The 16,457-nt window shown below is 44.4% G+C and overlaps 1 protein-coding gene across 2 annotated transcripts in view; it reads right to left on the reverse strand.

Moving 5' to 3' along the window:
* Positions 1–16,457, reverse strand: part of DIAPH1 (diaphanous related formin 1) — a 253,834-nt gene that overhangs the window by 165,612 nt on the left and 71,765 nt on the right. For both annotated transcript variants that reach the window (XM_088447392.1, XM_088447393.1), the window contains exons 2-3: positions 6,521–6,547; positions 2,770–2,910 (exon numbers count right to left, since the gene is read on the reverse strand). In XM_088447392.1, coding sequence (XP_088303518.1) covers positions 2,770–2,910; positions 6,521–6,547 — 168 coding nt within the window. The remainder of the gene's footprint in view (positions 1–2,769; positions 2,911–6,520; positions 6,548–16,457) is intronic.

Below are 16,457 nucleotides of genomic sequence, written 5' to 3' on the forward strand. Positions count from 1 at the left end.
TAAGATCAGGCAATGTGGCTGAAGATCCCATGCAGCAAAGGCCAGCATATCGGGCAGTCGGACACCAAATCGCTCAGTGTGTACGGACCGCCCCAACATGTCGGCCCGACGGAGTCGTGTGTCACATTGCAGGTTACACATGTCGTTTAGTGGGCACCCAGCTTAAGTTCAGTGATGGTTGGACGACACAACTGCGGGCAGAAATGTAAACACACATCTTCAGGGGCATCTTCTGAACAAAACCCTGGATTCTGCTAGTGTGCTATGATGGTGACGGGCATGAAAATCAGCACGCAGTTGGGGGCAGGGGTCCAGCTGCAAAGATGGGTACAACTGTGAATACATATTTTTTCCATAGACGCATCTGCAGTCAGCTTGTTATGTGTCATGTCTTAGGTGTGTGGCCCGCTTTACATTCACCTCTGATCACTATGAACATAGCGGGTGTGGTATAAAAGATAGACAATCAACAGTTCGACATTCAATAGATAGTCAAATACAAAAAGTCCACAGGTACAAAAGGTTGACACACAAATGATCGACACATCCGAATCTTCCCTCTAGTGCCTAACCCTAACCCTCCCCCGCCCCCTAGTGCCTAACCCTAAACCTTCCCCCTACTACCTAACCCTCCCCGTCCCTAGTGCCTAACCCTAACCCTCCCCCTACTACCTAACCCTCCCCCGCCCCCTAGTGCCTAACCCTAAACCTTCCCCCTACTACCTAACCCTCCCCCGTCCCCTAGTGCCTAACCCTAACGCTCCCCCTAGTGCCTAACCCTAAACCTTCCCCCTAGTGCCTAACCCTAACCCTCGTCCCCTAGTGCCTAACCCAAACCCTCGTCCCCTAGTGCCTAACCCAAACCCTCGTCCCCTAGTGCCTAACCCAAACCCTCGTCCCCTAGTGCCTAACCCAAACCCTCGTCCCCTAGTGCCTAACCCAAACCCTCGTCCCCTAGTGCCTAACCCAAACCCTCGTCCCCTAGTGCCTAACCCAAACCCTCGTCCCCTAGTGCCTAACCCAAACCCTCGTCCCCTAGTGCCTAACCCAAACCCTCGTCCCCTAGTGCCTAACCCAAACCCTCGTCCCCTAGTGCCTAACCCTAACCCTCCCCCGCCCCCTAGGGCCTAACCCTAAACCTTCCCCCTAGTGCTTAACCCTAAACCTTCCCCCTAGTGCCCAACCCTCACCCGCCCCCTAGTGCCCAACCCTCACCCGCCCTCTACTGCCCAACCCTAACCCTAGTGCCCAACCCTAACCCTCCCCCTAGTGCCTAACCCTAACCCTGCCCTTAGTGCCTAACCCTCCCCAGTGCCTAACTCTAACCCTGCCGTCAGTGCCTAACCCAGCCATGCCCCTAGTGCCTAACCCTAACCCTGCCCCTAGTGCCTAACCCTCACCCGCCCCCTAGTGCCCAACCCTCACCCGCCCTCTACTGCCCAACCCTAACCCTAGTGCCCAACCCTAACCCTCCCCCTAGTGCCTAACCCTAACCCTGCCCTTAGTGCCTAACCCTCCCCAGTGCCTAACTCTAACCCTGCCGTCAGTGCCTAACCCAGCCATGCCCCTAGTGCCTAACCCTAACCCTGCCCCTAGTGCCTAACCCTAGCCCTGCCCCTAGTGTCTAACCCTAACCCTGCCCCTAGTGCCGTACCCTAACCCTGCCCCTAGTGCCTAACCCTAACCCTGCCCCTAGTGCCTAACCCTAACCCTGCCCCTAGTGCCTAACCCTAACCCTGCCCCTAGTGCCTAACCCTAACCCTGCCCCTAGTGCCTAACCCTGCCCCTAGTGCCTAACCCTGCCCCTAGTGCCTAACCCTAACCCTAGTGCCTAACCCTAACCCTGCCCCTAGTGCCTAACCCTGCCCCTAGTGCCTAACCCTGCCCCTAGTGCCTAACCCTAACCCTAGTGCCTAACCCTAACCCTGCCCCTAGTGCCTAACCCTGCCCCTAGTGCCTAACCCTGCCCCTAGTGCCTAACCGTCCCATTTGAACCTGTCAACATTTTAACCCTGTTGACCTTATGTACCTGTTGACTATTGTCGACGATCTGGTGTGAATAGGTCGACCTATTCATTGTCAATAGTTTATCTTGGTACCGAGCACAGCTTGAACAACTTATGACAGCAGTCATTACACTGATCCTGTCTGCTATTCGCCATTCGGAAAGATGGTGACACAAAAAAAACCACAGAACATGTAGCATGGGGAGGGTGTTTAGTGTTCCCCAGCGTGCGTTACCATAGACATCTAAGTGTTACCAGTCAAATAATGAATTCACAAAATCTCAGGCTTCTATGTAAGCTGAATACACTACAAAGGCTTAAAGCTATGTAGACTTTGGCATATGTTTGCCTAGTGTGCATTATACATGTGTCTCCGGCACAATGAATTACCATTGGGTACCAGTTGGCGTGTCGCAAGCGCTGCTCGTCTCTGTAGAGGTAGCGCTGGGAGAACACAGACATTTTCATAGCTACCCATCCTGACAGCACTGCTCAGCGCCATTGGCAGACAGGAAAGGGGAGGGGATTTATTATTTATTTATTCAAGTTAATCATGTTTCTGTATACTGTACAAGTATAGTGTTAATTTACATTATAGAATGGGGATGGCACATGGCGTCTTCCCAACTCATTCTGCCTGGCAACGTGTAATGTACTCAGAACACAGGTGTTTATGACGTCTTGTGAGAACGAGTGAATTCCGTCCTGTTACCTCTCCGGCCCCTGGAGGACAGAGAGAGACCCTCAGGACTAAGTAACTTACCAGCATCTGTTCAAACAATTCCAGCACGGTTTTATCATCCAGCTCCTGCAGCGCGCTGTCCGTGTAGTGAGCAGAGTTCCGATTGGACATGTACGGCTTCTCCTTCTCTTTCTTTATCCTAATACTTGTAAACCGTTCAAGCTGCAGAGAGAAATAGATCTATAATAGATAACCCTTCTTCTGCTAATGAGAAATCTCGCATCAAAAAGATATACATCCGTTTTCTACTTTGCAGAATAAAATGTTGGGGGGGTTTTTTTGGAAAGGGAAGAAAACCTAGGAAAATAATGAGAAAAGCAGTGACAGGCGCCTGGTTTTACAGCTTATTTCTATGCCATCACCCTCGTGGTCACCAGGAATAAATAGGGCCTTGACCAATGAAACCAGTTGGGTGACGGGGACTGCTATTCAACTGACTGCGCTGTTAAGGCTGACGAGAGGATTTCTGCTCACACCCTCCTGAGGCGACAGCAGAAATCTGACTTAAGTGCCGGACGCGATGCTGTTTTCCGGCTTATTGTGGCGTCAACAGCATTGCGCACTTTAGTCAGGGAATGCCGAGAACCACGACTAACCAGGCTCAGTAACCGGCATCTCCCGAATAAGTGTAGGGCGCAATGGGGACAACTGAATAGCTCCGGGAACTCCTTCCTGGCGCTATTTACATCACATTGCACTGATTCGCCCCCACTGAAGGATGCCATAACTGGGCTGGTGGGTAATAAGCTGACTAATTAGGGGTACTTATTGTATCGGTGTATGCGTGCATCTTCTACAACACTGAATGGCACCAGTTACACTGGAAGTGACTTGGCAGCCAAGCCTGTGGGCGAAGGGAACAATCTTGCTCAATTTGGTGACGTTGGCTTGCAGGTTTTGGCTCTCCCGTGAAGGCCAATGAGAAGTGGAGATCTTGTAGATTGCGCTTCTGATTGGTCCGCCAGCTCACATTCCCTTTCCATATACATTTTAAAATTGTAAATTAAAATAAGGTTATGTGGTAATGCAACTTTTTACATCCCAACAGCCTTTAAAAAAAAAAAAACGATGTAAAAAATAATGTAGCACATGTTAAAATGGTTAGTGTTAGGTTAGTATTAGTATGGAAAAAAGTGCAGAAAGTTAGGGGTTAGCGTATAATAAACACTACAAGAGGAACAGAAGCGTCAGCAACAGCGCTGGACGATACCAGGATCCTGGCAGCCATAATGCCTAAAAATTAACGTTAGGAAGTAGGTCCTAGTTATCGGTGTGTATATGCAGTAATCTGATTGGCCAGCTGCTAAATTCTACTTATTATTTAATACCAATAAACCTTTCAGCCAGTGGAACAGGCTCATTTTTGAATTATGCTAGGTGGTGAAATTGAACAAGACCTGGTATTGGGGGGGGGGGGGGGGGGATGCACAGATCTCTTCCTGTTCACCAGGGTCTATTCACTCACATAGGCTGATATCAGGCTTGGGACTGATTCCAGGGCAGCACACACTGCAATACTGATCCAGTATCTTAAGGCAGAGTGATATTCCCACCCTAGAGCTTAGTTATTAAGGGAGTTTCCGCTGACTACATTCATGATATAATGGGAACATCGAATGCTTACACAAAATAACACAGGCTTGTGCTCGGCTGGTAATGTAAAGTGATTTATTGCTGACACACCGGATTTCTTACCAAACGGTTTACCAGCAACGAATGGGCAAGTAAATAAAGACTATTATATTTCACTTGGCTGGGTACCAAAGATAGATCACCCATTATTTCTACAATAGACGGCATCAGGAAGTCACAAATACTTTATTTTATTTTTATTTTTTTTTGTGCATTTCGCAAAAAAAAAAATAAAAAAAAATAAGCATTTAAGCTGCATGCAAAACGGATAGCCCTGTTTTTCTGTGGCTGAAAGGGAGTCTAAAGCAGATCCCCACATTGGTGTCAGCATTTTAATCTAAACGGCTCAGTTTGCGCACAGCTGCTGGTCCCGGAGTCACACAACACCGCAAACATCCGTTGGGTACTGTTCATTTGTATTAAAGTGTCCATGACGTGCTTTTCAGGCAAGACACACATTCCCAAACATCTCTACCTTTTGGATTGGCCATATCGTCTATTTCTAACAGAGACCTTACATTTATACAATGTATTGCTTATAAGTGGTTGCACCTCACTTTGCACATATGGGATATATAAATCCAGTCCCTTTAAGCAAGGACATATCCGCAAATGTGAATAAAAGTGTGAGAATACCACACCATCTATTTCATTTTAGAATATCAGTGGTTTAATGCGTAAGGGTCACTGTGCATATGGTTTTTTTAGGCTAAATAGTTATTTCAATGAATAAATATTTATTTCTATTTATACTCACGGCTGATTGTTTACATTTAATATTCTTTCATTATTATTTTATCTTAAATGTATAATGTGACCGTTTCCTACCACAGCGCCACACTCATTTTTTCTGGTTTAATTTTTGAGGTATGCGACTATTATTCTCACAGAGACTTGAGACGGACAACCTAGCACGCAGGTGTATAATTATTACTTTGTCTAGTCAATTGTTTATATTTAGTTTTTTATATATGTTTTAATACATCGTTTACACGGTTACACCAACTTTGATCCATTTCCTACGCCTTTAGTGTTATTGGACAAAGGGAGGGGGTCAAACATAACTGGTTTAGGATCCCTTGAGGTCTTAACCAGGCATTCAATTAACCAAAAATAACCTAACCTCTCGCTAGTATATTACATTCACCTAAAACTAATTTGTGTTGAAAATTGCAGAAATTCAATTAAGTTATATATATATATATATATATATATATATATATATAAAAAAACCCTGAGACACTGTAAAGCCTGTGTTTCCTGTATTCCTGTAGTTAGTGATAGAAGGGAATATGGTTGTTAGAGTATTACAGTTTCACATAAGCACAGCAACATACTATGGTTAGGAATGAGACCAGCATATATAGGCAAAGCTAATGGCTGAATGGTATGTGTCTTGTTTTGTGAATTTTTATGAGCGGTTACAGACAATATGAAAAGCAACTTTTATAGAATTTCCCAAAATTGTGGCATAGCCTCCCTAAAGTCCCCAAGTGTATGAATTGTGAATTATTTTTTTTTTATAATTATTATATATTGACCGGACTTTCTGCCATCAGATAACTTAACTGCTGTGTAATAAAGTGACATCTAACAAATAAAAATGTATGATATTGTCGATGTCCTCCGGCAACTTTCATTAAACACTGATTAATATTTCTGAATTCTTTCCAGGTCCTGATCAATTAGTTCATTTACGCAGAGTTGATTTTGTTGCACTACCTTTGGATATGACACGGATCATCTGTGTGTATCGGATACAACTATACAGAGAGAACAATCTGTGTTGTATCCAAGAGCAACTGGAATAAATAACAAGGCAGACTTAATACAAAAAAACTTGATGTTAAACACAAATGAAAGCCAGAAAAATAAAGCAAAATGTGTAATGAAAGTTGCAGGAGGGTATATACAAACCAATAAATAAAAGTTGTCCAGTGGCTGAAAAGAAAACGCTGTTAAGCAACGTCATTATATTAAAGTCATCAAAGGGCAACTAAAATATAAAATTAGGGTCAGTGTTACCAGCAGTCACTTTAATGATCCCTTTCAACCATAGCTATAGTGCAGTAGGCAAAGGATAGACAAGACGATGGAAAGAGCAAGCAACACAGCGACACAACACACAAAATACACTTACCTCATCTACCATAAGACGTTTAAATGTCTGGTATAACCAAAAGATTAAAAAAAAATAAAAAGACAAAAGACAAAATCAGAACCAGAAATAACAAACAAAATTTCACCACAATTAAATTTAAAGTACACCAACATTTAAATAGTGATTGTACACAGAAAGAGGTTCTATACAGTATTAAAAGATGTATTTCATGACCAGACATAGGAAGCTTATGCAAATGCTGTTTGTTTTTTCTTTATAGACAGACATATTTGAGAACTGGCTTGGGGCTGTCTGTTTCAGATCAAATAAAGCTGATATAGGCATAGCTCAATTTGCATAGATTTTTCTCCTGTTAGCTTATTTTCACTTTTTTTTTTTTACATAACTTATGTCTGTTCATGACAAAGGAAGGTTAATTCCTGAAATGTGCAATTCAACAAGTAACCCCCAAACATTTAAAACATAGATTTGTGTCACTGAGTATAGAAATAGATTATTGTCACAGCTGGTCTGTGTTACAGTGTGGAGAAGTCTTATAAGACCATGATAATTACTGGTGTGTCCCTATCCTCCAATCGCGCCAAGTACCCCCGTTTGGCGTGCCACAGACTTTGTGATTTGACTGTGCCATAGAACTTTCACCTACAATATAAATACGTCTTTTACCTGCTACTTCAACTTAATTCCTCTCAGATAAGAAAAATAAAAAATACTGAGCCCAATTACTTAGTACATTATTAGCGGATTAAGAAGCACAATTTGGGGAAAAAAGACGTAATCTGGGTAAAAAGTCATAACACTGCGATTTTATGTGTGACGGGCATCGTTATGATTAATCTGCTACTTTATAACAATTCCTTTGCAATAATAACTATCCGATATACAGTACTTAGTACACTATTAGCTATGTAGAACACTATGGGGGCAATTTAATTGTTAGCGTTGGCGGCTGTTAGCGCCTGGCGCCCAAAAGAGCAGTTCAAATGTTACTTGGTTCGTGCGCGAACAGCCGTCAGCGCTTCTGCTCGCCCCCTCCCGAGGAGGCGAGCAGAAATGTGCAAAAAGTCTGTGGTTTGGGCACCCTAAGTAGAAAAAGGAGGGGGATTTAACCCCCTATTGTACCTCAGCACACTGAATAATACCTGCAACAATATATGAAGACTATATGGTCATAGAAATTCAGAGATATTAGTTGCATGCATTTGCAAGTACATGGGAGGCTGCTGGGCCACGTCACGGCTTCTCTGTTACCAGCAGTCCCTAACACTAAGGGGTTCACGTCCGGGGCGCAGTGCACCCCAAAAAACGTCCAGCCCAGGACCCCCCCAGGGCATCACACGAAAATGGAAAAAGAGTGACAGTGCAGTGTAAAGTATAGCTGTGTGAGAGTAATCATTAAGTGTGGAATGAGAGGTTAAAATATATGTGAAAAAATACATGAATAATAAACAAACATAAAAGGTGATGTGAAAAGCAACTATGTGTATTAAGTGGTGATGCCCTGAGGAGGCCCAGCCAGACCAGTCCCAGGGGCCCTACGCCCAAACGCTCACCCCAAATGTAAAATATACCAATTATAAGGCCTCATGATAAAGGCACATATATAATTTTGGCAAATGTAAGGCCTCATAATAAAGGCACATACATAAATGCATCCAAATTGAGAGCCAGCTTACCTGGGAGTTTGTTTGTTTGGGCACCCTAACCAGAACTTTAGACGGGTTTAGCCATTTTACAAATTTAAACTGTCTAATTGGGCACGTCAAGCGCATTAATTAATGGGCACCCCAAAAACAATTGAATTGCAACATTGGGCTTAACTAAACCCCCCAAAAAACAACTGAATCGCCCCTATTAGCGAATTAAGATACAAAATTTGGAGATCAAAACTCGAGGGTGGGCATCAAGTGCCATATAGCACAAAAAGTACAGATGTATGAGGGCACATCTGTAGACAAGTTTGAAAGTAATGCACTGTTCATACTCCTGTCACACACACAGCGCAGGCTGAACAAACGATGACCTATTCCTGAGAGTCCAGCCTATCCATTCACCATCTTCTCACACGCTGCCTTGCTGAGGTCATAGTGATTGCATTGGACGTATCCTCCAGTGATGTCACTGGCTTCCTAGTGAATAGATGCATTCTGAATGATACCGATTGTCCCTTGTGAATGGAGTACATTCTTATGATATTCGTTCAGCCAACAAAATATTTTTTTTTAACTTTATGTGATAGATGCACTATTTTCTCCTGGGCTGTATGAATAGTCTCATACATTTTTTTAAATATTGGTATCATACTATAGCAAAACCTCATCCTTATAAACTGCAATTTTTTTCTATGATTGTCAAATGCTTATTTTTTTTATTGCAAAACATACAAATAACGCTGTATTTTTTTTTCTCTCCAGTTGTAGTAAACAAACATTTCCACAAGAGGGCACAACACACCCAGTTGTACCATGTTACGTTCCTAAATTATTTGAAAGAAACTCCATTTAAAATGAGATATAGATACTGTATATGCCAAGAAACACAGAACTGCCACTGTTGTCTCTGTAGCAGACTTTAATAACGTTATAATCTTATGCAAGGTGCAGAATATAAGCCTATATAGGAAAACAAGGACATAACAGAACATTTCCCGATGTGCATACGCTTTAGGTGTACTAGAGAAGCTGGGCTGTGAATTTAACCGCACAGGACTTCGTTTTACACACGTTAAAAGTCGAAGATGAAGCGCAACAGGGCGTGAGAAAAATCTGCGGCCGCTGCATCAAGAGACCTTTTTACACCGATTCAGACTCATTCGCACACAGATGTACAAATGTCACACATCGAATTGATTAGCGTAATCTAGCGGAGTCTTTGTGTCGCTCCTAGTTTTATTCATGTGAACACCACTCACATTTTGAGCAAGAAAGCCAATCGGTACGGCACAGACATCTGGGACCTGGGCGCAGAGAGGGGTTATTTGGTGCGACTGAAGACACAGTGTATAAGGACACATCTGATTACCGCATGTTTAGAAACAATACTAGCTGGCTGTAATGCCAACTGAGATCCTCCAGGACAGAGGTCTGAAAATTTGGGGTATTACCAGAGCACAAGTACTGGGTCCCCAGTAGGGTCCTCCCGCCATACAGGTACTGATCACGCTGTGGAGCCGCTGTTTCTGGTGGTCTCTCTGGGACCTGGTTCCAGCTACATTACATACAGCGATGAGGACTATGCTGTTACCATGCTGAGTGACCATAAATGTATGCAGAGTACAAACTGGCCTTACTGATGGCAGAATGACAGGAGCTGCAGGCTGCTGCTTGTGTTATCAATTCCCAGACTATTTCACTTTATTCGGTATGGTGACATGTACTGCTGGGGGGAGGGGGCGTGGGAATTAGGGCACACACTGCTACAGCAATAGCAAAAATACAGTGTGATCACTTCTAATTACTGCTAGAAACATTTATCTGTTACACAGACCAGACATGGTGGGGGTTTGGGCCATAAAACTATTTGGGGATTAGGAGGGAGTTGGGGGGGGAGGGGAAGGTGTCAGCGGAAGGAGGGCGGTGTGGGGTTCATTCCAGGCCAAAATGTATATACAGAAAGGCAGTGGGGAAAGTTGTGGATCTACTTCTAATCTGTGCTGTGACACAATGAGAAAACATAACACTGTTTGTAGCTAATTGTATTGTATGTGTGTGTATATGGTTTAGTGAACAAATAATTACATTCTACCAAACATAAAACTTTTTCTTCTGCATATAAACAGTCTGGAAGTAGTTATTTATTTTATTTATTAACAGTTTCTTATATAGAGCAGCATATTCCGCTGCGCTTTACAACTGAAAACATAAATAGAACAAAACTGGGTAATAACAGACAGATATATAGGTAGGAAGGCCCTGCTCGTAAGCTTGCAATCTATAGGGACCATTCTCTTATTTATACAGTGGTAACATATTACAGAGCTGAGCTCTATATATTTAGGAGATCATAATACAAGTAATTTAATACCAGTTCCGTAACAGGGCACCTCCCCCCGGGCACTCCAGCAGGTGGGAGAAGGCGGCATACCACCTCTCCAGTGTGCCATTGAGGCAGTGACCATGCTGCCACCTCGGCCTTGCACTCTGGGTGGCGGTGGCACTGGCACGCACCCCTTGATACAGCCCTGGGTACTATGCCAAAATGTTAGAACAGGCATTATGTACAAGAGGGACAGGTTTCTTTGAAGACACAAACTAAACATTTTGAAAGGGCTTCATGGGGACACAAAAGCTGGGTACACACTATACAATCCAGGGCCGGCTCTAGGGGTGCTCGACAAGTGCGGTCGAACTGGGGGGCCACCCATAGAGGTTGCCCCCCTCCCCAACATCCCGATTTCAGCGGGACAGCACTGTCCCGCTGTTCCACCCGTGGGCCGAAGTGTTCCACGTGCGGTCTAGTCGAGAGGTTGGGCACCCCCACTGCCACAGCTGTGTGGCAGTGCCGGACTCCCGAAGTAGCTGAATAGATGCTGCACGCATGCATGCGGCATCCATTCAGTGACGGGAGAGGGCTGGGGGGAGCCCAGCTAGTGAGGCTCCCCCCTAGCCTGACGTTATTTGGAGGTGTGCCATGCGGGCATGCCTCCAAATAACGTCACATAGAGGGCGTGGCCTATGGTAATTAGATCACGCCCCCATTTTCAGTGGGGTGCACTGTAGAGACATCGTATAGCGTGTAAGTCTGTTCATCGCATCGTTCCATCTGCCCTGCTGCGCATCAGATGGGGCGATGCGATGTACGATGTGGTGCACATTGTGAGGTGTGTATGCACGAGCGCACATAGTACATACGAGAAATTATTAAATTGGATACAATCCCCTGACGCGATATCTCGTGCTGTCGTTCGGAAGTTTGCATAATGTGTGTGTAGGCTCTATATCGTGTGTTCTGGGATTAAGTGACATTGGGACAACCATTGCATCGTCTGTTACATCGTATAGTGTGTAACCGGCCTAACAGAGGTGCACAGGAAGAGGTAATGATGGGAGATGGCATTAAAAGGATCAAGTGAGATTTATGGATGGGTGACGTCAGGAATAGATTTGGGACCGGAGCTAGGTTGTGACTTGTAGGCCAGTCTTTAAACTTTGAATTTAATTTTTTAGTTGATGGGAACTATTATTTAAAAGGGGATGGGGTGGTGGGGGTTAAGGAAGTTTTATTGAAAAGATAATTAATAATACTTGGAAGCATAAAAAAAAAGGTTGATAGATATACATTTGTCTGTGTGCTTAGTGTGGTAATACTTTTTTTTTTAGCAAACTAGCGAGCCAGCTCAGTTCTCCAGTATACGAACACCCATCCTCTCCAAATATCATTACTGAGTAATCGTGTCAAGAACACAATTTATTTTCATCTCTAAAACAGCACAGATCAACTGTGTCCTTCTAGACAACAAACCATCACCCATTTACGGATGTGACCCAAGTATCAAAATTAAATATAATAGAACTTGGCTTATAAATAAAATAATGCCGGAGCCCCCATATGAGCAGGCCGTAACTGGAACTCCGATATGGCCGAACGGTTGAACGGAACACGATTACATTTTCATCAGTACAGAGGCCAGATCAGCCAACCAAATCCAGACAAGTGCGGGTGCACTGGCAACAAGCTCAGATGGATGAGGCGGAACCTTCATTATTTTATGGCAAAGTTTCTACTCATGCGTTGGCTTTTGTTTAGTAAACTCTGCATCTGGTTGATGGACTAGCCATACGAATACAACGTCAGATACCCTCCCATCCTTTCATTTAATTGACGAATTAACCAATGCATCATGTACATCTGCTATGCCTACTTCTAGGCAAGGTTAGCGCATCCTTTTCCCAACAAAACTTTACAAAAAGGAAAAACATTTAGGGAGGGGGGAATCAATTTTCGGCAATGTCAAAGTGTGTAGGAAAATTGGTGATGTTGAGATACCGTAATTCTTGAGGATGTGCGCAGCCGCATATCACAACCACACATCGCCGAGAATAGAACAGTTATTCCCCAACCCCTTTAGGGGGTGGATTAAATTCTACTCAATTTGCCTTTCCGGAACGGCACATCGCGCCCGCCGGCATCACAAGTTGCAATGTCAGCGGCACTACTATAAAATGGTCAATATGTGCACAACCAGGAATCACGTCACACTGCTTTAAACTGAATTCTCCCCTTGTAGACTGAAGGGGTCTTAAAGAGAAGCCTCATTGTTTTGAAGACAATAGGGAATGTTAAGAAACCAGGTACAGAGGTAGGTGTGCTAGATAAAAAGCTGTAAGCATGGCAACTATGCTCTAGTATTTCATTAGTAGTTTAGAAAACTAAAGCATACATCTGACTGGTTACAGCACCTGCTTTGCAGACTAGGAGGGGTCTATGTACTAATATTTGGAGAGAGATAAAGTTGACGGAGATTAAAGTACCGACCAATCAGCTGGTTACACACATTTTTCAAACAGCCTCTAAAGTGACAGTTAGGAGCTGATTGGTTTGTACTTTATCTACATCCACTTTCTCGCTCTCTGAGGCTCAGTACATCTACCCTTTTATCTCGTATAGCGTTTATTTCTGGTTAGAAATTTTACACCCGTATTAAATGTAATGGTTAGCGTTACTGCCTCATAGCAATAAGGTCATGGGTTAAATCCCACCATGGCCCTGTGTGGAGTTTGTATATTCTCCCTGTGTTTGCGTGGGTTTCCTCCGGGTACTCTGGTTTCCTCCCACACTCCAAAAATATACTGGTAGGTTAATTGGCTCCCAACACAAATTAACCCTAGTGTGTGTGAGCATGTGATAGGGAACATGGGCCCTCATTCAGAGCCGCACGCTATTTGCGGTCGTTCGTTTAAAAACAAGGGGTGGCTATTTAAATGATCCGTACGCACATTGCAGTGTGTTCACACCTCTAAGTCTGAACGAACGAGCAAAACATACGCTCGTTTATTTGTTAAAAACGCCCCCTGGCCGCACGCATCCTACGTCATGTCCGCTATTTATTAGATTAATCGAGTACATCGACCAGCGTATGAACTGCTCGCTATTCTTGTGGTTGGTGTTTGCTACCACAAATTTGCGTGCAGTTCTGGCTATAAAATAACCCAGTGACGTGGTCAATGACGCTGCTGTTTTAAATATACACACCCATAAAACGCCCGTTTTGACCTTTAAGCACGCCTGCGTTCGGATCTCCACTCCCCATTTTCAAGCACCTTCCCCTGTTACCACCCACATACGCCTCATTCTGTCACTCAAAATAGCAGGCACTCGCTATATAGCGTACAAAGGTTTTTCGACCGCACTGACTGGTTCGCGCATGCGTACTAAAAAGCGTACGCATGCGCAGATGTGCAAACATCGCTCGGAACGAGCGTACTGCCGCTAACGAGCGGCTCTGAATGAGGGCCATAGATTGTAAGCTCTACTGGGGCAGGGACTGATGTGAATGGCCAAATATTCTCTCTGTAAAGCGCTGCGGAATATGTGTGCGCTATATAAATAACTGGTAATAAATAAATATATGTTTTGGTTAAAACCAGTTTGCCACTATTGTTATGTTTGTTTCACGCGTTTCTCCAGCATGTGGGGAAGAGTGAAACATGACGGAAACATCCTCACTACAACTCACTATTACACAACTGAAAGGAACGTCACACTGTGGCCCATAATTTGTACAGAACATACAGTAAGTTATGGTACAGTAAATGCTGTCACTAAATCCAAGATGCATTTTCCCTTGTAAACCTCCAGCTGTCTAAAGCTGCATACACACGTAAAGATTTTCTGGCCAACCACACAACCAGTAGATTGGTTGGAATGAGAATCCGGTAAGGTATGAAAGCAAATGACAATCAGCAATTTGCTCCCAAGCACCGGAACATGGACAAAAACGGTTTGAAAAAATTGTTTAGTACAAAGATTTAACAAACTTGTCTGACGACCATTTTCATCTGTTTTCTGGCATTTAGGAGCTAATTGCTGATCATCGGTTACTCCCATACGTTACCAGATATTCATTCCAACCAATCAACTAGTTGGATGGTTGGACAGAAAATCTTTACGTGTGTACCCAGCTTTACTCTAAAGATGAGCCCTTTCATCAGTCACCTGACCCGAGTGCATTGTAAACAAGTGATTTTACATTTTAATAATATATATGATCATGAGAGGAGTCAGTGGGAGACAATTATCAAAGCTTAATTATTACCTAGCAAAGTGTTACACGTATCCTATTATTAAACCTCAGTTCTCTATATTACATATTAATTACACCGGGGTAGCAGACACATCGGCCTCATAAAGAAGAATGACAAACGGTTATGTAATCAGGGTCTACACTTCCTCTTGTACGGAGCTTAGGGCCTGATTCAGAGCCGTTCGCTATTTGTGGTCGTTCGTTCAAAAACAAGGGGTGGCTATTCAAATGATCCGTTCGCAAATTGCAGTCTGTTCCCACCTCTAAGTCTGAACGAGCGAGCAAAACATACGCTCGTTTTTTTGATAAAAACGCCCCCTGGCCGCACGCACCATACGTCATGTCCGCTATTTATTAGATTAATCGAGTACATCGTACAGCGTATGAACTGCTCGCTATTCTTGTGGTTGGTGTTTTCAACCGCTATTTTGCGAGCAGTTCTGAGTTAAAAAAAACCAAGTGACGTGGTCAATGACGCTGCTGTATTAATTATGCACTCCCTTAAAACGCCCGTTTTGACCTTTAAGCACGCCTGCGTTCGGATCTCCACTCCCCGTTTTCAAGCACCTTCCCCTGTTACCACCCACATACGCCTCATTCTGTCACTCAAAATAGCAGGCATTCGCTATATTGCGTACCAACGATTTTCGGCCGCACTGACTGGTTCGCGCATGCGTACTAAAAACCGTACGCATGCGCAGATGTGCGAACATCGCTCGGAACGAGCGTACTGCCGCTAGCGAGTGGCTCTGAATGAGGGCCTTAGTTACATCTTATGCCCAAGTTTTCACTTTGTTTAGGCAAAGGGGGAGGGGGCAGACTATTGTTAATTCAAGTCTTGTTTCCTTAAGTGGAAAGAGATTGGCACATGGGACCAAATCCAACTCATCATTTAGCATATTTCCCGTGTAATTTGTGAGTCATGAGACCGGCCCATATAAGCACAAATATTAGTTTGCGTTGAAAACTTTAAAAGAGGAATTTAGTTCTAGAAATTTGACTTTATTTTTCTCGTAGACCTGATGAAATGTTTTTACATGTAGGAAAGTATGTAAAGTGAAAAGGCAATGTGCTCCTGGGTATTTTAGTTCAGCAAAAGCTTGGTCATTATTAATCAAAGGATAGTAATTTTCAAAACATAATAGCTCTAAATATAGGGCCTGATTCAGAGACAGGCGCAGTAGCACAGCTGTGCTAAAATGCACAAAAGGCGCATGAGGTGTCTTAAGTCTGGGGTCTTCAACCCGTGCTGCTGATCCCCGTGGCCTGCTGACCGGGGCCCCGTGGAGCTGTTCCCCAAGCTCACCGACCAGGGCACAGGCTGGTGCGGGATTGGGGGGAGAGATTGGTTAATCCCTTCAGCACCAGCGTCCCCGCCACCAATCCACCCCAACCCCTCTCAGTACCAGCGTCCCCGCCATCAATCCCCCCCAACCACTTCAGCACCAGCGTCCCCGCCATCAATCTCTCCCCCCCAACCCCTTCAGCACCAGCGTCCCCGCCATCAATCTCCCCCCCAACCCCTTCAGCACCAGCGTCCCCGCCATCAATCCCCCCCAACCACTTCAGCACCAGCGTCCCCGCCACCAATCCCCCGCCAACCCCTTCAGCACCAGTGCCCCGCCATCAATCCCCCCCAACCCCTTCAGCACCAGCGTCCCCGCCACCAATCTCTCCCCCCCAACCCCTTCAGCACCAGCGTCGCCATCAATC

Source organism: Taudactylus pleione, unplaced genomic scaffold, assembly GCF_031769625.1.
Source record: "Taudactylus pleione unplaced genomic scaffold, aTauple2 ptg000431l, whole genome shotgun sequence".
Classification (NCBI taxonomy): domain Eukaryota; kingdom Metazoa; phylum Chordata; class Amphibia; order Anura; family Myobatrachidae; genus Taudactylus; species Taudactylus pleione.